Source organism: Dipteris shenzhenensis, chromosome 11 (assembly GCF_047967505.1).
Source record: "Dipteris shenzhenensis isolate YYH24624 ecotype China chromosome 11, Dip_SZ_1.0, whole genome shotgun sequence".
In the NCBI taxonomy this organism is placed as follows: domain Eukaryota; kingdom Viridiplantae; phylum Streptophyta; class Polypodiopsida; order Gleicheniales; family Dipteridaceae; genus Dipteris; species Dipteris shenzhenensis.
The window spans coordinates 38,096,457-38,121,500 of record NC_141606.1 but is presented as its reverse complement, the minus strand read 5'-3'; the positions used below and the strand labels follow the sequence as shown (position 1 = coordinate 38,121,500).

The following is a 25,044-nucleotide window of genomic DNA, read 5'->3' as shown; positions in this document are numbered from 1 at the left end:
GTGCTTCTAAGGAGAAGATCCCGATGCAACCAGGTGCCATGGAACCAGAAAAAGAAGAGGAGCAAGACAGTGATACTCTTCCATCCTCGACGTCTGAATCAATGGAAGAATCAGACGGGGGGGAGGAGTCTCAAAGGAGGAAGTTTACATGATGGGGGTGTCTTCGACCCTGCCACCTACAGAAAAGGTAACAGCTAGTCCTTAACAGCTTGAATCTATGCTTTCCCCAGACGTCACTCCAAGTGAGAAAGACTCAGTTCCTAGAAATGTTCAAAGATTTCCTTGACCTTTTCGCAACTAGCTACCACCACCTTCGCCATGTGACTACCATAGAACACAAGATAGAGCTGAAGCCTGATGTGAAGTTTGTGGCTCAGAAGTATCGGAGATTAGGGCCCCTACAGACCGATGCTTTGCGCTCAGAGTTGCAGAAACTTGTAGAAGTTGGGTTTATTGTTCCAGTTCACAATACTGAATGGGTTTCACCAGTGGTAGTCACCCCAAAGAAAAACAACAAGTGGCGGGTCTACATTGACTATAAGAAACTCAATGCAGCCACCAAGAGGGACCATCATCCTCTTCCCTTTCAAGACCTCATTCTTGAGAAGATAAGTGGTCATGAGATGTATACTTTCTATGATGGTTACTCCGGGTTTTATCAAATCAAAATTGCCAAAGAAGATGTGCTTAAAACCACATTTGCTACACCCTGGGGGACATTTGCATTCAAAGTAATGCCATTTGGCCTCACCAATGCTCCTGCTACCTTTTAGAGATTTATGTAGATGGCCTTATTTGGGGGATTTCTTGGAGGTGTTTTTGGATGATTTTTGTATATTCTCGTCACATAAGGAGCACATCATGAAGGTTAGATTGGCCTTCCAAAGGGTCAATGATGCGAATGGCAGTCTTAACCCTGAGAAATACACCATTGGAGCCACTCAAGGGAGGTTACTGGGACATATTGTCTCATCCGAGGGCGTCAAGCTTGACCCCGAGAAGGTAGAAGCCATCCTCAAGCTGTCCCCACCAACAACCAAATGTCAGGTATGCTCATTTGTCAATCTAGCAGGATAGTATCGCCGCTTCATGACCCATGACTATGCTATTAAAAGATGGGATTGATTTCTCTTGGAATGAGGATTATGATCATGGGTTTGCACAAATCAAGAATGCTCTGGCTTCAGAACCCATTCTACGCAATCCAGATTGGTCAAAGACTTTCTATATCAATCCTGGGTTTGGTGAGCACACTCTGGCAAGTATTCTTCTCCAGCAAGGGGAGGATCGGTTCACGTATCCCATTCGATTTGCTTCTCAACAATTGCTTGACACTGAGCGATGCTATTCAGAGGCTAACAAGCATGCCTTGTCTTTGGTGTTCTGCATTGAGAAATTTAAGCATTATGTGGCTAGAAAGTCCTTCATTATACTCACTAGTACTAGTCTTGCAAAGCAAGTTCTTCAATCACCAAATCCCATGGGCCAGTTGGCCAAATGGTTGGCAGTTTTACAAGAATATGATTTTTCTTTCAAAATTGCAAAAGGGGGTTGTTCCAACTTGAAGAATGCTTTGATTGATTTGGAGGAGTGCCTTGATGTAACCCTTGTAGCAGCCATAGAAGTTGGGGATCCATGGTATGGTGGTATCTATAGGTTTCTAACTGCTTTCTCCTTTCCTCCAGAAAGTACTAGCCATGAGAGAAAGAAGATCCGTAGAGATAGTAGGCGCTACACCCTCTTTGATGGGGTGTTATACCATCAAGGCATGGATGGGGTACTAAGACGGGCCATTGATGCAGATGAAGTGCCGAAGGTATTGAAGCATTATCATGATGGATTTTGTGGAGGCCACTATGCCAATGACTATACAGCTAAGAAGATTTTACATGCTAGATACTATTGGTCGACCTTGTTCAAGGATGTTACTTTGTATTACAAAACCTGTGAACTGTGCCAATTCTTTGGTAGGAAGGATTTGCATTCTAGGCAACATCACCTAGTGATGTCCATCCATCCGTTTCAGAAGTGGGGAATAGATTTTGTCGGGCGCTTGCCCATGACTGCCCGCAAAAAGAAGTATCTTTTGGTAGCCACTCGGTATGTCACTAAGTGGGCTGAAGCTATCTCCCTCCCCACTGCAAATGGTAAGGCGGTTTCAAATTTCATATTTGAACGTATCTGCACAAGGTTTGGGACACCCATGAAAATAGTCTCTGACCATGGGAGTCCATTCTTAAATGAAGCAATGGAGTTACTCATGGATTGCATGGGTATTGATCATCACACTTCTAACATCTATTATCCACCATCCATGGGTCAAATGGAGTAGACCAATGGCCTCCTTTGTAAAACCATGGGAAAAATGGCCACAGGGAATAGGAGCCAGTGGGGTCATAAGGTCATTGAAGCCGTGTGGGCTTACAACATCACTCATGAAACGTCTACAGGTCACACTCCTTTTGAGTTGCTGTATGGTACTGAGGCAGTTTTACCACTAGAGATAGAGATTCCAGCCTTGAGATTGGCACAAGAACAGAGGATGATAGAAGGTGAACATGTAGAGGCCAAATTGGTACAACTTGAGAAGTTAGGTGAAACCCGACACCTTGCACTACACTAAACAAAGATCCAAAAGAATCGACAAAAGGCCCACTTGGATGCTAAGATTCGCAAGGGATGGGAAAGACGTTTTGCTGAGGGGGATGTTGTGCTATGCTTTGATAACAGATTGGACCACCAAATGGATAAGAAGTTTCTGCCACTGTGGACCGGTCCATACAAAGTCATCAAGGAACATTATACAAGTTCAGGAGCTGCATGAGCCATATGGCAAGAAGGTGATCAACCAGCGTTACCTCAAGCCCTTCTTTGTGCGTGATGGACCTAGGCATGGAAATGCTGTGCATTCCCTGCCTGGGGGGGATCCGAAACTGTTATGGATAAATTTGTCTAAGGGAAAAATGCATAAATATGAGTGTGTGTTTGTATGTGTGGCAATACTATAATAAAATATGGTGTGCATAGGGCCCAGGGTTGAGGTGGCAGGGCATGACCATGTGCCACCCTTCCACGTAAGAGGACCCATAAGGTGTGATGTACATAATCCATGGTAGTAATATTATAAAATGTAAGGTGGCATGGCTCCTCCATGTGCCACCCCTCCACCTAGGCTGCATTTAGTGAGATATGGCCCAAAGTCCATGGGAGAAGTAATATAAAATAGGTGGAGATGGATATTATATTGGGCTATTCCCTCCATATAGGATAGGCCCATGTGGGGGAGGTATAGAAGGTCCAAGAGTGCAAGTTAAATAATGGGGAAAGTAGGATGAGGTGGTTAGATTCCTTGTGCCAACCCTCCACTTGTCCTCCTAGATGTTTGAACATATTATAAAATTGGGAAGAGACCAAGGGAGTATCATAGACTTGAGATATGGGGCTTGATTTATGTGGAAAAATGAGGCAAAGCATTGTCGCACACAATTGAGAGTGCGTAATCGCCTAGCCCACATGGGAGACTTTTCCACACACACCATGCATGTGGGAGGATGCATTTATTGGGAGAGACCCTCTCTCTTAGCTATAAAATGAGGGGGCTATTCCTTGATGAGACACGCTCATTCTTGTAAAGCCACCTAGCTAGTACTTTGATTTCCCCCTTCCCTTCCTTTCAAATAAAGCATGGTCCTCTTCCCTTGATATTCTTTACATTCCTCCTTCCATCATGTACATGCTTCTCTTTCCCCTCTCCCTTTCCCATTGTGCCATAGTCTCCCTCTTCATTCCCTCCCCTTCTAATCCCTTTTCCCCTCCCATGATAACGTTTCGCCCTCACGTTCTCCATTCCTCTATGACCCTTGAGCATTGCCATACCTATCCTCTAGCCTCTTGTCTTGATTTCTTTTCCAGCTAACAATACATAGGAGGGGGAAGGAGAGCACCACACCTATGGGAGGAGATTGTACCTAGCATGCTTGTTCTGTCTCTTCCGTTTGTGAGTTTTGAGAGTTTGTGCGTATTTTCGAAGAGTGTTGCTATGTTTTTCAAGGATTTGCAGGTTCCGTGAGCATTTCCCGTTGTAGTTATCTAGCTGGGAAGGCTTTGCTCTAGTGGAAGGAATTGAGGCTTCAGCCATCTACTTGGGCAGAGTTTGAGGAAGCCTTTAGAACCGAGTTTCTAAAAAAGGAAGATGATTATGACATTGTGGCCAAGTTTAAGGCCTTGGATATGACCAAACAAAGTCTCACTTTTGAGAGCTATCTCCAAAACTTTTGTGACCTTCAGACTCGTGCTACAAAGATGGATCCTATGACCCTTTTGGGTTTCTTTGTGGCCGGATTGCCCAATTCATACAAGTTGCATGTAGGTTGCATGTTAAGAACAATAGGAGCTTAACCTTGAAGGAGGCTATACATTTCACATGCATTTATGATGATATGATCGCCTCGACCAAGAAGTTGTCTACACTTGAGACTCGGGCAAGGAACAAGAGAAATTTCTTCAATGTAGCCACTAGCACTAGCGAAGTAAGATCTCAAAAGAAGCAGAAGTTCGCTAGGGGTAGCAAGAAGCGCTGCCTCCATTTGCTTCGGCTTCGAAAGGAAGGGCGATGCTTCATTTGTGAGGAGCGTGGGCATACTTGGGTTGATTGACCGAAGAGGCCCGGAGCTACTCAAATGCTAGAAGAGGTAGAGGCAGAGGTAGAGCAAGCTAATTTGGAGGCCGTGGCAGAAATCAGAATATGCAGCAAATTCAAGAAAGCCAGTCCTATGGAGGAGGAAGTGGTAACTTTAGACGCAGGGGGAGCCAAAGAGGTCGTGGTGGATGGCAGAGAGGCCAAAATGCAAACAACAATGTTGAATGCTACTAATGTGGTAAAATGGGTCATATGGTTAAAGACTGCTATAAAAAGCATAATGACATCATGACTAGAAAATTGCAGCAAGGCAATTATGCATTCTCTAGTAGACAGAGTGATGACAGAAATGAGCATCTATTTATGGTGCAGCACATGACCAATTCTGTGACAAGTGTAGAAGAAAGCAATGATGTGTGGTATGTTGACTCAGGTGCGTCAAACCACAGGATAGGTCATGCAAAATGGATGTAGGATGCAAGGAAAATGGAAAGACCAGGATTTGTGGAGACTGGTGATGATACTACACATCCTATTGTGCAAAATTGGTAAAATTCCTTCGTCTATGCAGGATGGAAAAAAGCTTGAAGGTGAGAGGCTTGGTCCTTTGTCCTGCAGTGACCATAGTCACGAAACTCTTGAAACTGCGAGGTAGCTTGTGTAATGTCAGCAATGCCAGATGACTTGATTCTACCTTCTGACCAACTGCAGCGAGCTGGTCCCTTATCACCTTGACTTTTGTTATATGGTTATGAACATTGTCCCCCTCATTCATATCCAAGTTGTACAGGTGATGTTGAAGAAGCAAGATACGAGATGTGTTGTCTATTTCATACAGATCCTTCAGAATAGCCCACACCTCTATAGACTTCTCAGCCATTTGGATGTGCAAAAGAATAGAGTCCGCCGTGATCCCTATGCTAGGGAATGGGCATCTCTGTCTTCCCAATTTTCAAGCTCCTCTCGATCTACTGGAATGAGAATCTTCCCCTTGTTGTCCAGCATATCTTTTGGCTTTGTCTCCACTCCCATTCTCAGCTTCCACAACTTTCGAGCTACTAAATGACTCGGGATTTTCACCGGTAGTTCGACCCATCTAGTTTCCCTGTCCATTCTTGTTGTAATAGCGAACAACAAATTAAAAAATGAATTTATAGTAGAGAATTTGACCACACAACAAACCTGAGTGTTGATTGGAGTTGCCTTGTTGCTGAGGAACTCCGTTTTAGATTTGGAAACCCTGCTCTGATACCATGTTGGATAATAGAGGATAGAATCACTCACACCTCACACTCCCAATCGTAGCTCAAACAACACTCAAAAAGAAGGAGAGAGAAAGATAGCAAAACTCAGAGATATATTCATCCACTGATGTGGGCAAACAAAAGCTCAAAGGTGAGCATGCAACCAGCCACCACGAGATGCTAGAATAAAACCTGAGCCTACTCCTCTCCTTGCGCGCTTGCCTATGCAAGGTTGTTCTGTGCAGGTCATGAGAAATCAAGGGGGAATGGGGGGCTTTTAAAACGAGGGCCTGGAGCCCTCAAACTGATCGACTTGGTCAGTCGGCTTTAGCCAACTGTACCAACTAGGTAAGGGTCCCTTTTGGGGTTGAATCTAGGCCGACCAGATCAAGCTGGTCTGGCCTATAAATAGTCCCCCTCTATGGGCCTTTTGGGTTGCTGATGCCAGGCCCCCAAGTGTACTGCATGCCAGCCTCTCTCGTGTCTGTTGGCACAATTCCACATAGGGTGCTGCCTCTTGAAAGTTAGGTACTCTCAGCCCCATCCCTCTATAGTCTCATGCCCCCTTATCCCTTCTAATCGAGGGCTCATAGGTGGGGCAGTGACATTTCTAACAAAATGTGAGTTTGATCCTCACTATTCTGAAATATGGAAAGCAATTAAGATGAGGGATCCAACTAATCGAGAAGCTTTCACTTAGGAGGCACATGGAAATGGTGACACACCACAGGCTGGTGATAAAGGACTCAAATGGAAATATGGCTACCTGCTCTACAAGGGTAGAGTTTGTGTCCCGGATAATAATGATAATAGGTGCCGAATTCTTTTCGAATATCATGATAATCTGAGTGCTGAACACCCGAGAATTCAGAAGACATACGTGCTTGTGAAGGGGCAATTCTTTTGGCCTGGAATAGATAAGGATGGCCAGATTATGTATTGATGCCAAGTCACTAAGACTGAATACCTTAACGTAGGAGGTCTCCCAAATGGCAAGTACCCCCATGGATTTTATTATTGGATTATTTAGGACACAAAGGAGTTGTGGATTGGTTGATCAAAGATGCCTCACTTTATTCCAATCAATGAAGAGGTTAAAGCTCCAGAATTAGCTAGGCTTTTTGTGGAGCATATTTATAAATTGTACGGGCTACCAACCAATATTGTTAGTGACTAGGACAGCAAATTTGACAACCATTCTTGAAGGGCTATGTTGACAAGGTTGGAAACTTCTTTGAATATGAACACCGTGGATCAAATCCACAGAGTGATGGTCAAACTAAAAGGGTCAATCAAGTCATTGAGGATATGCTACGAACATATGTAAGTAAATGGCAAACAGTATTTACCCATATTAGAATTTACATATAACAATGCCAAACATTCAGCTACAAGTTTTTAGTCCATTCATGATGATGTGTGGGTTTCAACCTAGAGCCCGAGTCGTAGTGGGACTCGAAAAAGAGAAGCTTCAAGCGGCTAAAGACTTTCTCAAGGATACGAATCAAATGCTTAAGTTAGCTAAAGATGGCATTTGAAGGGCTCAAGATATAGCAAGAAGTTATACATACAAACCCCCACCATAGAAGGTTGGAGTTTCAAGAAAATGAGAAGTCTATCTCAAGGTACCAAAATATTCAAAATCATTAAAGACAAGTAAATGTTCGAAGTTGTCTCCTAGGAATTGTGGACCATTCACAATACTTAAGAGAATTCAAGAACTTGCCTTACTCGAAGGATGACACCCCAATTTTCCATGTGAGTAGGCTAAAAAGAAAGTTAGGAGATGATGACAATCTAATTGAAAATGAAGTCCTAGTTGAACTCATTGAACTTGCTACTTTACCACATATACTGAAAATAAAAACAAAGTTAGGAGATGATGAAAATTTAATTGGAAATGAAGTCCTAGTTGAACTCATTGAATTTGCTACTTTACCACATAGCGAAAAGAATTTTAGACAGACAAGAAAAAATAATACGACGTACAATATGGTAACAATGTCTCGTTAAGTGCAAAGATAGACCTAAAGAGAGTTCAACATGGAAAAGGATAAGCAATCTCCAGAGCAAGTTTCCCAATTCTATTTTCGAGGACGTAAATGCTATTAAGGGGAAGCGAATGTTACGTCAACCATAATCACAGAAGTTGAAGGCTTGGTTATGTTGAGGCAAGAAACCAAAGGGCTCAACAACACTTGCAGTTAGTGGGGCTTTTGAGGGTTTGGGTCTAAGATTGTTTCTAGGCCTAGGCATTTAAGAAGTGGTGCAAAGCAAGAACCCATAAGAGGGCTTTTAAAGTAAGGTTTTGTATGGGACATGGCACCAAAAGAGGAGTCCAACTAGCAAATGCTGGGTTCAAGTGGGTCTCTAGAGAGAGAACCTTGTTATGAAAGAAGGCAAGGTCTTGCATAAAGGAGGCACTCTGAAGCCATGGTTGGACGATGAATCATCATCAAGAAGAGCCTTCTGTTGTATCCGTCATGTCCTTGTAGTTGAAAATGCAACTCAATTGCTCTAGTCATGTCCTCGCAGTGTCCAACTGCTAGGAGGAAGGTGGGACTAATGGCAACCTTTCCTTATCTTATATGCTAGGTATGCAACTGAGACCTTTATTTCAAACCTTATACTACTCACTTTCACTCTTCAAAACAAGCGAGTACTTGTATTCATGAGCAGTGCCCTTAGAGGGATTGATTTGGAAAGAGAGAGAGAAGGGGGGAGGGAGGAGGGACAAGTTGATTTGGATAGAGGGGAGGAAAGTACTAAACGAGAGGATAAATGAGGATGAAAAACAAGAACACAAAGAGGATACAAAGGACGAAGCTCCACAAATTGAAGCAATTGAGCTACTCTATGTTGTCGTTGTAGCATTGATCTTTGTAGTACTGAGCTTTGTCAAAAGATGAATGCATACCTCAATTGCTCAGAATTACAAAGAGTGGCATAATCCATACTTCCACCACCACAAACAACGACATCCACACTCACTACCTCTATCGAACTCACTTTTAAGCACTACGTTAGCCTATTTGCAACACTCCCCTAACATTCCACCCGATTGCTTTGGCGTCCTCTAGCTACAAGTCTTCAAGTCACTTCAAGCTTTCCGATCGCTTATCCAAGTCTCGCGTGTTCATTTGTGAGCTAAAGTCGTTGCCTTAAAAAAATATTCATTATTCATAAAGCCATTTAGCAAAAAAGCAAGTTCACTTGTTTAACAAAAATTAGATTTTTTTCTTTAAGGAGCTTCATGCCAACCAAACAAGCTTTATGCTTGCCTAACGAGCTTTATGCTTGCTAATGAAGAGATTGTCATCTATTAGATTTGTTTATGAAGATAATGCCAAAAAATGAATCAAAACTTTGCAAGTATTACCAAACTCTCCATTGTTCATAAAGGAGTTATATGCGAGTATTAATCATAAAACCTTAAGGAAAAATAATGCAAAGTTACCTTCCAATTTTAATTTTTAGTTTTTTTTTAAATAAAAAAGGCAATGACTTTTAATCAATGTGAGATCATACAAATAACTATAGAACCTTCGTAAATCCTAATGGATATTGAAGTCCTCAAAGCTTCTCTTTTATTATTTCTTACTAAACAATCTCCACTTTATTATTTCTTACTAACAATCAACAATGTCTAAAGACCCATAAAACCCACAAGTTGAGGCAAGTGTTTTCATACATACATGATCCCTTGTTAAACTAGGGCCATTTTCCCCATAACTATCTTGGGTATAGATTTTCTAAACAAAGTTTATTATACAAACCATTGCTTCAAATACGATCGCTGCTTGTCCATCCATCCTATGATGGCGGGAAGAAATTCAGATTCATTGAAGTGTAGCACAATTCTAAAAGTAAAAAACCACAACTAAAGAACCGCAACTGTCCAAGACTTTCAATATACATATTGGGTTTTCATGCTGACTCTATCCCCACTCCCATTCAATTAGAATTATCGCAAATCCCTTGAACCAAAAGCAGCCTTAACGTGCAGCCAGCCTCTGTCCTCAGAGGCCAGAGTCCAAGTAAATCGAACTTTCAAAAACCCCTTCTTTCTCAACAAAACCAAATTCTCGATCTCCACATCTCAAACTTATCAAAAAGGAAGTACAATACAGTATGATAAAACCACCCGCAACATAAAATTGGCAATCAGTAATCCCACGCTAGGCACATTCGGCCACATTTCCGTTTCATTTAAGTATATAATCCCCATCATAAATGCCTCTGCTTTTAGAATGATGAAAACAATAAGAAATAACTTGAGTAAAGCACTCGGAAGCTAATGCAACTAAAACGCCTCAAACGATGATACAAAATTCACACGTTACAGAAACTATGTACAAAAAGGGATATACTCCTTCCTTGAGGATAGGAAAAATCGCGGATCAAAAGAGCACATGCAAGGAGAGCAACCCTTCATAAGGACAAGGGTAAATAGCGAAGAGGCTAACCTGCACTATCTACCAAAAATTCCTTCCAAAAGGTTCAGAGCTGAAACACATCAACAAGGGAGGTGGGTGTTCAGAAACACCATTACAAAACGTCGTGCATTTCACTTCGCAGATCGCTTGGCCTTCTTAGCAGAAGGCGGTTTAGCAGGGGACTTGCTCTTGGTAGCGGCCTTGGGCTTCGAAGATTTTGGAGCTGTCTTCACGGATTTGGGCTTCTTGGGGACAACCTTCTTTGGAGTGGAAACAGGCTTCTTCGGAGCAGGCTTGGCAGGAGATTTTTTCGGTGTAGGAACCTTCTCTGGCGCTGGGGCTGGTTTCGCTGTCTTCGGAGATTTCAGAGTCTTGGGAGCTTTTGGCTTGCCGATCTTTGGCTCTTTTGTAGCTTTGGTTTTAGGTGCCTTCGGAGGCTTCGTTACCTTGGGCGCTTTCACCTTCTTTGGGGACTTTGAAGCCTTTGTAGTTGAGCCCTTCGGCCGGCCAGCAGGCTTCTTCGGTTTCGGTTTCGGTTCCCCAGCTGCGTTGGGAGCCTTCGCTATCTTCTTCGATTTATCAGTGAGCTTGTAGGAATTCTTCACTTTTGTCAGATGCCCCTTTTCAGTGAGCTTCTTCAGCTGCACCGATAGCAATTTCTTAAAATTGGGTGGCAGACCGGACTTGTACTTCCCCTCGATGTGCTTGGCGATGGCCTGCGGACTAGATCCCGTGCGCTCCTTGAGGATAAGGATGGCTTCTACAACCATCTGCACAAAGTAAACCATGCAAGCCAAAGCCGAATCAGACCCAAACCAATCCGAAAGCAAGCAAATTGGGTAGACACAAAGCGGGGTTTCGCATGAAATGGACGGATCCAGGCTCCGGAAACCCAAAAAAGCAAGTTACCTCGAGATAGGTAGGGTGGGAGGCGGGGGGTTTGGGGGAACCGCGGGGAGCACGGGGTTTCTTCTGGGAGGGGGATTTGGGTTTCTTAGAGCGGGGGGATTTCTCGGGTTTGGAGTCAGGTTTGGGGTCAGGGGGGGAGTAGGGAGGGGGAGGAGGAGGGGCGTCGGGGGAAGGGGCAACATCGGAGGAAGCCATGAGGGGGGGGGGGGGGGGGGGGGGGATGGAATGGAAGGAGGAAGGAGGGGGGGGGGAGAGACGGAGCTTGAGAGGTTCTGGCTATGGCGAAGGCTGGCTATGGCGATGGAGGAGAGGAGTACACAAAGAAGAGAGAGACGAGGACATGTAGAAGGAAAGAGGGGGGTACCTTAGACCGTTTGCAGAGTCCCCATTGGTTGCCTCTTCTCTCTTTCGGATCATCCTTTGTCTCCATTTTCAAATCTCCACCTTCCGATCTCTCCCACATCGACGGCCCCTCTTCTCTCGTTCCCTTCCCCTTCTCTCTTCTCTCTCTCTTTGGCTCTGGAGCTTCCTCGCTATGGCTATGGCTATGGCTTTGGCTTTGGCTATGGCTTCCTCTGCTTCTTCCACCCCTCAATCCTCTCCCCTCCCTCACCCCCTCCTCCTCCCTCCCCCTTCTCCCCTTCCCTCTCCATCTCCTCAACCTGTCTCGACCAGCTTACCTCTTGCTCTTGTTTCCCACGCCTACTCAATGCCAGCTCAGGAAACACCTGATTGTATCTCCCCTGCTTGAATGTTTCTCCTTGCATCATTTGCACAGATGAAGCTTTGTCATGCACACACTTAATGTGGGTCATAAAAGAAGAAATAACTCACAAAAACTGGTGTGAAATCCATCCAATAACCTTTAACTTCTAGGCGTTTTAAGCAACCCTAAAAGGCGAGCTATGTGAGCAAGTATTTTTGTCTCCATTCCAAGGTTGCAATGCCATTCAGAAGGAAAGACTAATTCTTATGCATTTGGGACCCTATCTAGTGGTGAATAGCAACAATGCTAATTGGGTATCAGAAGACATCATGAGAAACAATGCTCACTTCCAACTTTTCGACTACATGCCCTTCTTCCTCATGATGCTTACTTATATACGATTGTCAAACCCATCCCCCTTTTAGACCCTTGCTCAAATGTGCCCCCTACATGCTACTCTGTTAAAATATTTCTTACCTCCAATGCCTTCATAGTAACACACATTAGCACATAAGGAAAACTCAATGAATCAATCCCACTTGATCCATCGATATTCCATAACCTATGCTTTAGACATAGATGTGATTGCATTAAAGCCACTTAAATTCTATGCATGCAATGCCTTGATTGGCCATGCCTATAATCATTATAACAAACACAACACTTATCACAAAAGCACAACTAGATTCTTGCTTTGTATTCTTGTTTAATAAGCATCAAAGGCCTTGATATTTTACAAAATCAACTAAACCTATTAAGTCTATTGGGTACCATCCGACTATGCAATGACTTGACTATCATGCCCATAGCCATGAGAAGATACATAATGAACAAAGAAAACGCAGTATATATCTTGAAAAGTGTCCCAACATTTCAATAATTACTAGAAACGCAGTTTTAAAAATCCTAGAGCTTTTATTAAAGCCTATGCTAGTGAGCACCGTTCAAAATGGGCATTCAGGAGTTTAAAATTATGTCAAGGAATGAAGGTATAAAACACAGTTCGTTTCATCGAAGCTATAAAACACATTAGATTCAATTTGCACACTTGCTTGGTGCCATGCTAATGATCGATCTCATAAGTCCATTTGACAAGAAACAATGATAGTGAAGAGACAAGGAAACATCATGTAATTTGTATTTTTATACAATTCTCTTAAGATAGATATTTATTTTCTTACTATTCCATTAGACTACGACAATCATCGCTTGAGAAGATACATAGTGCATATGCTAAGAATCCCATAAGCCACATTTCGATCGAGATCATCACAAACAATATGGTAACTTATTGAGGGTAGATTAAGTAAAGTAGGCAAAGATGGTTTGCAAAATTCTACTCATATTGATATGTAGATGTTGTTTCTTCTCTTGAATTAATAGTTGGCCGTAAAAGAAGTGCAAGATAAATTATCTTTAAGGTCACTTGGGAAATGCTTTATATAAATGAATCTATAGCAGAAGATGCCTCAAATTCTATTACTACATAATCATGCAACTTTTGGAGCTGACCACCCACATTAAAACAATATAAATTTTGGTTTTTATTTTTATTTTATTCTTAACAACCTTCCAGGCTAAGGTATATTGGAAATTTTAGTTCATGTTAAACCAAGCATGATCTAGGAGCTACAATCCTACATGATAGGTTGGAATCTAATAAGGCGTTTGATGAGATCCTTTCGTCATCCTAAGGATGACTAGATAGTTCCTTTGATCAACATTGTTCAACATCCTTCAGGGAATTTGTTATGTGCATGGTTACGATAAGCATACCTAAACCCCAATAAGGGTTAAAGTTACCCACCTACTTGGAATTCATTGTTGGTAATTCTTGACCCTGATTGAAGGATTTGTCGGAGGATCAGGAGGAGAGACAATGGAGTGCACAAAATAAGTAACTGTAACTATGTTGTACCCCCTTAGGGTTAGGGTTAGGGTTTGACCCTATGCCCTATCTATGATGCAATTTATACCATCCATAAAACAGGATTGTGCTTAGAATGTAGCACCTTGCACATGTGCGGATTGCTACATTTGATGATGTCTGATGAATCGCCCATCAAGTGCCATAATGGGAACTTGATGAGATGGGCATAGCCTATGAGAAGGCTATATCCATCATGTAATATGCTAATGGGTGTTTGGCCAAACCTTCATACAAACTCTTCTATATCATCTAAGTAGACAAAGTGAATGAGAAGAGTGACGTATAAGATAACTTGCGGCCATGTCAAAGGCATAGTCCATGACAGGACAATGCAATGGCTAGCCATAGTCAATGATAGGACACGTAATGGTCATACCCTAGAGAAGGATATGTGAAGGCCATAGCACAAGTGAGGGAAAAGAAGTGACATGTAGAGCTATAAGCTCATGAAGGCTATTTAGCCAAACTCAAGCACTAGAGGAAAAGGATTTGCTAATGCTACACTTATAATGTGTCAAGGCTTTGGGAGACATCAAAGCCTACCTTGCCAATGTAACACTTACAAGAAATGCAAACCATTGATAATGTTGATAATTACATGTGAACAAATGATTAAAGAAAAGTTGCCTTTGAAGTAAAACAATTAGAACATTTGAAGTTGGTGAACTTAGTTCTAATATAAAATTGGTGAACAATTTTGAAGTTGGTGAACTTAGTTCTAAAAAATTGTTCATGTCCATATTAGAACTAAGTTCACCAGCATCAGTTGCATATTAAGTTTGTCAAATTCAGTTAGATGGGACTACACCCAACTAGTTTGGCTAGATGGATGACTCTACCCATCTACTTTGATTACATGGTAACAAAACCCCTCTAGTTTGGTTACATGGTGACTAGATTAGTCTAGTTCAGCTACATTGTAACCAATTCCATTTGGTTTAGTTTCTCCAAAACCATGTGTCACAAAATATGGGCTCCCAATTGGTGGGCTAGCTCGGGACCAACTAAGCTAGATCCTAACCAAGAAATGTCTAAAATTTACTTGTTACCTTTTTTTTTTAGTCAAAAGATATTCTTGTATGGTGTTGTGAGTGGTTTTATCAACTCAAAATTTGAAACATTATATCCTTAGGTCAAAGGTGGCCATTTTTTTCAAAAGAAAAGCTGCTAGCTGATGAGTGCTTAATGATGAACATGTGGAGTCTACCTAATGGCTAACGAGCTTGTGAAATGGGTGTTGTCTCAAAGAATTCAATCAAGAATTGATGACAAGGCCTTGCAAACTATAGTTGGTCATGTATTGGTAGGTGACAATGGATCTTCTAGGTGTTAAGCTCAACCCATCAAGCAATGAAGTGATTTGTTGTTGTTGCTAAGAGAGGATTTTTTTTTAATTGAGTAGCCCTTGAGTGATACAATATGTAGTAGCATTACCTACAAATTACAAAGTCGCTTAAGGGGAATGAACATAACCACAATAATAATTCTTTAGGGAAAGCTTGCCAATGTGTGCTAACTTTCCCTTTCAAATAGATCACTTATCACTAGGAATAATCAATATTCTAGGCCTGAGAGCTAGCCATGATGTAGTTTGATTGTGCATTATGAGCAATACTTATCAACCTTAATGGATCAGAATTGGAATTTGGATTTTACATGAGTATCAATAGTGGGATTTCATAAGAATATCATGCCAACTCCCTCAACAATTTGATTAAATTAAGGTGTATAAGATGAATGTAGATTGCATGATGGGGACTATTGTTTTTAGTACTACACCGAGACTTTGTTGAAATTATCTTTGTAAATTCTTTCAAAGATTTTATTTTCCTCATTGCGACCTTCATCACTCTATATGGTCTCTTACATCGTTCATTGAATGACCATAGCTTCATTACATAGACATCCATGACCAAGTGTGCCTTCATTTTCTCCTTCAAGGAAGACATGTCCAAGACGTTTTCTCATGTAGTCAAGGAAGTCAAGGGGCATCTAAAAGTAGGTGCGCTACTCAAATATTGTTACATTTCAAAATAAGTAAAAGGGATAATCAAACTTCAATATTAATACATGTGGAGGAAGCAATACATAATCTAGAGAGGTTTCAAGTACACTCTCTCATGACCCTTGTCACAATGGCACTAAAAATCATGACTCGACTCTTTTATTTGCATGCATTGAAGGTAGTAGACAAAGATTTGATGAAATACCATTGGTCGGTTAAAGCCAACAAAAATCGAGGCAATATTGTGTAGTAACATAAAAAAGGATGGAAACTTAATGCCAACCCTGTCCTAGGTCCCTTTTGACATAAGCTAAGCAATTTTATTAGCCACCACAACACGGTAGAGAACTCGATACATGACTTGACAAACATTCACATTACAAGCTTGTCACAAATACAATTTCTTTAAAAGTGTTTCTACCCATCCAATGGACATGGGGATAAGGTCCCTCATAGCAGATCTCCCAATCATGTGTGTCAACATAGTGGCACGGCCACCGCCTATTCAAAAGTGATCTCCCCCTCTAAAAAAGGATAGCACATATGCCAATGACACAAACCATGTGTTGCATTTGAAGCTCATGGATGTGTAGAATCTTACCATGTGTTTCATTTGAAGCCCATGCATGTGTAGAAGCTTCCAATGCCATTAGGCATGTCTTGTTGTTTCTCCCAACCATGTACTATAAAGCATATGTCAATTTACTTATCATCGTTGGAAAGGACACACAATTTAGTCAAGTCACAACAATCAAAGGAAACCATAAAACACATGAAAACTTAACAATTTTGCATCATGACATCAGATAAGATATGGGACCCATATAGGGGAGGCCCCACCCTAAGGGGATTTATTCGCTTGCAAAGGACACATCCACTTCAAGCCCTTGATCATAATCAAGGCACCATTTTAAGTGATCAGAATTTTTGCCATCCATTTCCATAGGAACTTTAAGATCTTTGCATGATCTTAAGTCATGGCTATCCCACCATCAAATCCAAGCTGCTTACATCCATTAGAGAAGCCAACAATAAAGGAATTCCTAGGAACAACATCTAATACTAAATCTCAATTAAAGAAATTCAATGTGCACATAATCTAAAGCTGCATGAAAACATAACAAAACCCATAGATCTTGAGGAAAAGATTATGCATGAGCAAAGATCACTCTTCCCACACATCCAAGAGGTGAAGAGGATGCAATACTCCATAGAAAAATGGGCAAGTTCAAGAGGGGATCTCTCCTTACATTATACAAAACCATCCAAGAGTCCAATCACATGGACTTGGGTGATATCTCCATCATCCTTAATGAGAATGATCATGACCTCAACATGATCTCGATTGAAAGCTTCTCCTTCATCTCACAATTAAGATTCCTACATCAAAGATGAGCCAATACAAGAGAAAAAACCAATGAAAAACTTCCCATTAGATGGGTGTTGCAAAAATGGAACCAATCTCTAAGTTCTAGCTCTAAACAATAAAGGAAATGCAATAAGTAATCATAGTTCTAGAATATATGTTAATGAAAAAACTAAACTCATACATACCATGTGTACAAGCATGGAAAGGAGCACCCTAGGAAGATGAATGAAACTAAAGAGAAGATTTCCTCCACGTTTGGGCACTTGCCAAGATCCAAATGAACCTTCACATGCAACTCATATGGTGAAAGAAGGGGCATCCATGAAGGAGAGGTTTTGGACAACATAAAAGCTCCCATAGAAATTTTCATGGAGACACATTGGTAGGAGCTATAAGGTTTTTGGGTTGACTACCTCTAGTAATGTGGGTCAGGAGTACCCCATGTGGTACCCCCAAACATACATCTCTTAGGATTTAGAATTATTTGTAGGGCTTGAAAATTGTCAACACTTATTGAATCTCGTTAGATGAATTGGGGTTATTGACAATTGCAATAACACTCTCATATATGAGTAGAAGTAGTTTCCCCCCCCCCAAGAAATGAGGGTGTGTATATATTAAATCAAAAAAGTATTGATTACAAGTTTATATCTCTTCCCTAGTAGGCCATATTAGTCGATGATGGGCGATGGTTATTGCATCCACTAGTTAGACTTTGGAAACTTTACATTCTATACTAGAGGTAAACAACTTTTGAATAATTGTCGTTAAAGTTTCATGAAAAGGATACAAGCAACATGACAAGTCCGTTGCGATAAAAGTTATTAAGTTGCGAAGCTCTATTTCTTTAATAAGAACATCCTATTAAAATTGCAACATAGGTAAAAGAGTGTGTGTTGGGTACCTCTCCAAAAATATACTCGGTCCAACAATGAGCTTGTATATCAAACTTATCAACACTACCAAAGATAAACAAAACTGTGAAGGATCATATGGCTTCCTAAAGATATATAAACGCGTATAAGCATGGGGTTTTGATGGGAGTGCATGCATAAGAATAGGAAAGTGCAAAAAAGGTGGGGTGAGAGGAAAAAAAAGAACCATACATAATGTATGACGAAGAGTTGGCACATTCTCTTTCTAAATTAATAATCATAGGGAAATGTGCCTTTTTCCTGTTTAGTAAAAGGTCATCTCCAATGTTGGAGACTTTGTACATAAAAGTGCATCAAATTTTGAATGCGTTGCACAAAAAGACAGAGAGTTGTAATATCATACTTATATGCAGGTCAACTGCATCACTTTGGTCGCTTGGTTCGCTCCACTTATTTGCTATGGGATTCACACTACCTGCCAAAAACATATAATTAAAACGTTAACTACTTCTAAGATGGCAAAGTAAAACTGGCAACTATCTATTGTTTGAGAACCATACATAAAAAAATGAGAGCCATTCATCATGTTAACACAAACATTAATTTGCAGGACACGAGAGATAAATAGTCTAGAGTAGCCAGAGGCGTGATGAGGATCGGTAGAGTCTCTTATAATCTTCTATCTTGGTACGATAAGAGTTTGTTGGGAGCTGGTTGATTCCTAGCCCATACTAAACAACTTGAGATCAATAAATGATTCACAGGCTTGAAAAGAAAAAGGAGACAGATTTAGTGTGTTATTCATCCGAGATGCATTCCGTAGTGTCTGTTTGTCTATTTACTCAAAACATTATGTATCTCAAAATTTGCTTTAGATTTTGATTTCGATTGACTAGCCAAAATGTACTTTGTGCTTTCAATTCAGCCATCATTGGCCATATCGGTTGCTAACTTGTTACCAATGTCTAGGTTCGATTGTTCCTATCCTTTGCTATAACCCCACATCTTCCAATAGTTGGAAGCGGATGGATCCACTTGTAAAAGGCAGCTACGATGTCAAAAATTCCATTTTTCCCCCTGGTGTTTTGGTGAGCTTAGAAAGGGAGTTCTTTGTAACAAAAGAAGGTGGGGTGCAACTAAGAAAGAACATGTCGCTTCAGAACTATGTAGGTTGACTTATCTCCAACGTGTTCGACTAGATCACTTTTCCCATACTATATGCCAAGCAAGTTACTAACATACTTGAATCCAACTTGATAAAGATCTGTAGTTGGGGATGTTCATTGGGTATAGCAAAGGCAAAGATCCAAAAAATTTGCTCTATATTGATAGACCCACCAAGCTGCACTCATGCAAAACTAAGACGGCAAATCCAATTACGGGCTAAGGCTTGTAACCCATCGACACCTCGACTTACTAGTATTTAATCCTAGCTCCTCATATTGCCCATCATTGGTGCTCTGTGCAAGCAGCTCTTTGTATATAGTAGATACTAATGTCAGGACTTGAAGGGCTACAGCGTAAGGCATAGGAGAACATGCACTTCATTTTTAGATGGGCTGGCAAAGGTCTTCTATTGGAGAAATATGTTATATCTCTCACGTCTCATCTTCCACGAGGGCTCTATTTTCTAGCATGACTAGAGAGGAGAGGTGTTTTGCAAGACGTGCAATTGTTCTCGCTATATATCCCATCATGCAAGTGGATTTTTGTTACGTCAACTATAATACCGTGTGACCACAGTATAAGGCGGGAAGCCAGAGGGCTTGGCAACACTTGCATTAATAGGGCCTAAAGGGCTTGGATCTAGGGTCATGCCCTCGGCCTAGGCATTTATGAGATGGTGCATAAGGAGTCCTAGAGAGGGCTATAAAAAGAGGAGTCCCTTGTGGGACATGTGGCACCAAAGCTGGAGGCCAAGTGGCAAGTGCTGAGCAAGGGGGAGGATTCTAGAAGGAGAGCTCCACATGGAAAGTGGATGAAAAAAAGGAACTGAGGGAGTTCACGAGAGGCATCAGAGGAGCTCAGGGAATCCATGGTTGGGAGGAAATCAAAGAAGAAGCCCTCTATGTCTAAGTAGTAAAACTAGAAAAAAAACATTTGGAACATTTACGAAAAGTGTTCCAACTGCTTAGAGATAATTCACTCTTTGCAAAAGAATCCAAATGTGAATTCTTTGTAAAAGAAGTGAAATACTTGGGACATATAATATCCCAAAAAGGGGTTCGTATGGACCCTGACAAAGTAAGGGCCATATTGGAATGGCCACATCCTATAAATCTAGAAGAATTATAGATATTCTTAGGTTTGTCAAGATTCTACAGGAGATTCATCCAGGATTACGTTAGGATTGCTGTTTCGATGACAGACCAGCTTAAGGGTGTGAAGATAGTGGGAGAGAGGGAAGGAGTCTCACTTGCGACTTTCTCACATGCACAATAGGGGGAATACACACACAGGTGGAGGCTGAAAACAGTTTTCCTCTTCTTAGTTGTGTAAGCCAAAAGAACTCAAATACAAAGAAATAGAAGAACCCTATATGTGGGTCTCAAACCAAACTCAACTAACTAAGGTGGCATACTAACTGAGCCACAAACTAGAGTAGATAAGGATAGCTGTCATCCAGCTATTATTCGTGGGCGGTATACCAACCGCATCTCCAGCTAACAAGTCGGTGACATAAATCCACAACAGTCACCCTGGCATATCGCGAGTGGAGCTCGATATCTCAACACTCCCCCTCGAGCTCAATCCCAAATCCTGCACACCAAGCAGGTCTCTGAACTTGCGCAGCTTCTCTGCACCCAATGCTTTCGTGAATATGTCAGCTACCTGATCCTCTGTGCTGACATAAACTAGATCAATAAGACCTAGTAAAACCTTCTCCCGCACATAGTGATAATGCACCTCAATGTGCTTTGTTCTAGCATGAAAGACTGGGTTCTTTGCCAAATGTATACTGCTCATGTTATGATAACTGGCCCATCTGTAGACTGATGCATATCATAAAGTAGCTTATGCAACCAAGCTACCTCACATGCAGCCATTGCTGCACCCCTGTACTCAGCCTCTGTGCTCGACAAGGCAACTGTAGGCTGTTTCTTGCTGCTCCAAGTGACTGCAGGACTCCTAAAAGAGCACATATCCACTGGTAGATCGTCTATCAGAAATACTACCAGCCCAATCAGCATCAGTGTATTGTATCCATACAACTGTATCCGAACCCCAGCCTCATAAAATAGTCCATACTGCAATGTGGACTTCACATACTTGAGTATGCGTCTAGCCGCATCCAAATGCGGTTTCCTTGGAGCCTGCATAAACTGACTTACCAACCCAATAGCATAGCTCAAATCTGGCCTGGTAATAGTCATGTAAATCAAACTTCCTACTATGCGTCTGTACATAGTAGGGTCTTCCAGAAGCTCACCTGCATCTGTGCTCAGCTTCACATTCTGCTCCAAAGGAACTGAAATAGGCTTACAGCCTGTCATCCCATATTTGGACAGCATGTCCAATCCATACTGCCTCTACAAGAGCTGTATCCCACTTGGTGATCTAATCACCTCAATGCCCAAGAAATAACGCAGCTCTCCCAAATCCTTCATCTCAAACTTCTGCCTCAATAGCATTTTCACATGAAGGATATCTTCATCACTATCACCTGTGATGATCAAATCATCAAATAAATAACCAGCAGCATAATCCCTTTCTCTGTTTTTCTCACATAGAGTGAGAAATCTGCCTTGGAAATCTGAAAGCCAATAGTGACAAGATATTGTCCTATCTTGTCAGACCATGCTCTAGGTGCTTGCTTCAAGCCATACAAGGTTTCTTCAACCTGCAAGCAAACTCAGGATGAGTAGCATGAACATAGCCTGCTGGCTGCTCCATAAAGACCTCTTCTTGCAAATCACCATGCAAGAAGGCATTCTTAACATCCATCTGATGTAAAGACCATCTCTTTGATGCAGCCATAGCAATGGCTGCTCTTACGGTTGCCATCCTTGCAACCGGGCTAAAAGTTTCTTCATAATCAATGACATATGTCTGTGCATAACCCTTGACAACTAATCTTGCCTTATATCTATTCACAGAACCATCTGCATTGTGCTTGATCTTATAAACCCACTTACAGCCAATTGCATTCTTGCCTTTAGGCAAAGGCACCAATTCCCATGTAGCATTAGCATCCAAGGCATCCATTTCTTCATCCATGGCTTTCTCCCATTTTTCATTTCCCATGGCTTGCTCAAAAGAAGTGGGTTCTGGTTCCTGTATCACTTTGACCATATAGGCATAGTGAATGGCTGTAAATCCATCATATTTCAGCCTATCCACAGGATACCTAACCCTGGTAGACCTGCGCAAAATAGGCTCACTTCCAGGTGCTCTCAAAACATCCCTGGTCTTCCTTACTCCAGGTGTAACAACAGAGGGAATACCCAACTCATCATCAATGCTCTGTTCTGAGCCACTGGATTCACCATCCACACAAGAGTGACCTGCATTCACATCAAACATGGGCTAATCTACCTTCTCTTTTCCTTTTCGTGATACCTGCGTACCACTCTCTGCATTGCTTTGAGGAGATTCTCCTAATCTCAATCTGCCTGTCCATGGCGAAGTATGTGAACCACTGCTAGAGGACACTCCAGGTCCACTGATATTTTGTGATTGCTGCTGTGAATTTTGTGCAGCATTACCATTTTGTGCATCTACATCAATCGTCACATTTACTGGTTTATACCAGCTGCTCATCTCATCAAAAACAACATCTCTGCTCACTGTGAACTTTCGTGTAGAAGGGTTATAGCATCTATACCCTTTTTGCTGCAGAGAATAACCAATAAAGACGCACTTCTTAGCTTTTGGATCCAACTTGGACCTCAACTCATCTGGCACATGGACATAGGCAATGCAACCAAAAATTTTCAAATGAGAAATATCTAACCAGTATACATCTCCTTTGGCGTCATGCCATGTATTGCTGTAGTGGGAGTCCTGTTCATTATATACATTGCTGTAGCAACTGCTTCAACCCAATAATAATCTGGTAGATCTTTTTCATTTAGCATAGCCCGAGATACCTCTCCAATATGCTTGTTTTTCCTTTCTGCAATTCCATTTTGCTGTGGGGTATGACTACATGAATATTGCTGCTTTATACCATGCTCCTGCAAGAACCTTGCAAACTCATTTGAGAGGTACTCTCGCCCTCCATCTGACCTTAGGCATTTTATTTGCAGGCCTGTTTCTTTTTCAACCATAGCTTTGAAAGCTTTGAAGTGCCCAAACACTTCACTTTTCTTTTTCATAAAATACGCCCATAGTTTTCTACTGAAGTCATCAATAAATGTGACAAAATAGTGACAGCCTCCAATAGATGCAGCTTTTGTAGTCCACACATCAGAGTGGATTAATTACAATGGCTTTTTACTCTCTTGAACATGCCTAGGAAAAGGTTTCCTTGCCTGTTTCCCAAATTGACAGGCTTCACAAACCTTGTGCATTTCTGCAACCTTGAATTTAGGCAATCTTGCAACAATATTTTGGGCTTGCATTGATTTAAGTCGCTGTATATTAACATGACCAATGCGTTTGTGCCAGATATCAATATCTGCAACTACACCGATCCCATGTGCAAACATTGCTGCACTCAATTCAGGCATGTCTGCATCCAACGTAAACATCCTGCCCTTCTTTCCTTTTGCTATCAAGCGACTGTTATTTTTCATATCCTCAACAAAGCATCCATGAGGATTAAATCTAACCTGCAAGCCCTGCTCAACCATTTGACCAACAGAAACCAGGTTCTTGGTGATGTTCGGGACATGAAATACATCAGATAAGTATTTCTTTTTCCCATCCTGCATAGACAAAGGAATTTTGCCAATCTGCACAATAGGATGTGCAGTATCATCACCAGTCTCCACAAATCCTGGTTTTTTCATTTTTCTTGCATCCTGCATCCATTCAGCGTGACCTGTCATGTGGTTTGACGCACCCGAGTCAACATACCACACATCATTGCTTTCTTCTGCACTTGTTACAGAATTTGTCATATGCTGCACCATAAACAAATGCTCATTTCTGTCATCACCCTGTCTACTAGAGGATGCATAATTGCCTTGCTGCAATTTTCCATTCATGATGTCATTCTGCTTTTTATAGCAATCCTTAGCCATATGACCCATTTTGCCACAATAGTAGCATTCAATATTGTTGTTTGCATTTTGGCCTCTCTGCCATCCACCACGGCCTCTTTGGCTCCCCCTGCCTCTAGAGTTACCACGTCCTCCTCCATAGGACTGGTTTTCTTGTGTTTGCTGCATATTCTGATTTCTACCACGGCCTGCAGATCGGCCTCCTCTACCTCTACCTCTACCTCTGCCAGCATTTGAGTAGAAGACAGTTTCTTTTGAAGTTCCTGCTGAAGAAGATGCACCCCCATTTCTTTGCTCTTCGGAAATTAGAAGAGCAATCAACTCCTCAAAATCAGGAAATTTTTCACGGATGGCAATGGATGTCCGGAACTGTGCATAATCCTTTCCTAGACCATTCAAGGTCACAGAGACCAAATCGTCATCATCCACTGGCAACCCAATGGAAGCAAGTGCATCTGCAATTTTCTTCACTTTCATGTGGTAGTCATTTATGCTCAAATTTTCTCTCTGCACATTGTGCAACTCCTGTTTGAGTTGCATTTTCCTGGCTTGCATATTGTGCTGTATATTTTTGCCAAGGTATCCCATGCCTCCTTTGGCGTATTTGCATCCTGAATATGCACAATCATGGAGTCCGAAATACTGATAGACAGCCAGTACATAACTTTCCTGGCTCTCTCATGCCATCCTTTAAATGCCTGCATTTCCTGTTGACTGGGAACATTAGGAAGAACAGGTTCTTCTTCATTTCCTATAATGAATTC

At 41.6% G+C, this 25,044-nt stretch overlaps 1 protein-coding gene across 1 annotated transcript; it reads right to left on the bottom strand.

Moving 5' to 3' along the window:
* Window positions 1-10,236: 10,236 nt before the first annotated feature.
* Window positions 10,237-11,582, bottom strand: LOC147896987 (uncharacterized). Its single transcript, XM_087381463.1, has 2 exons — window positions 11,229-11,582; window positions 10,237-11,089 (listed from the first exon to the last, which is right to left on the bottom strand). Exons 1-2 carry the CDS (start codon window positions 11,421-11,423, stop codon window positions 10,451-10,453), a joined length of 834 nt encoding a protein of 277 aa, XP_087237589.1. The 5' UTR covers window positions 11,424-11,582; the 3' UTR covers window positions 10,237-10,450.
* Between the last annotated feature and the right edge of the window lie 13,462 nt (window positions 11,583-25,044).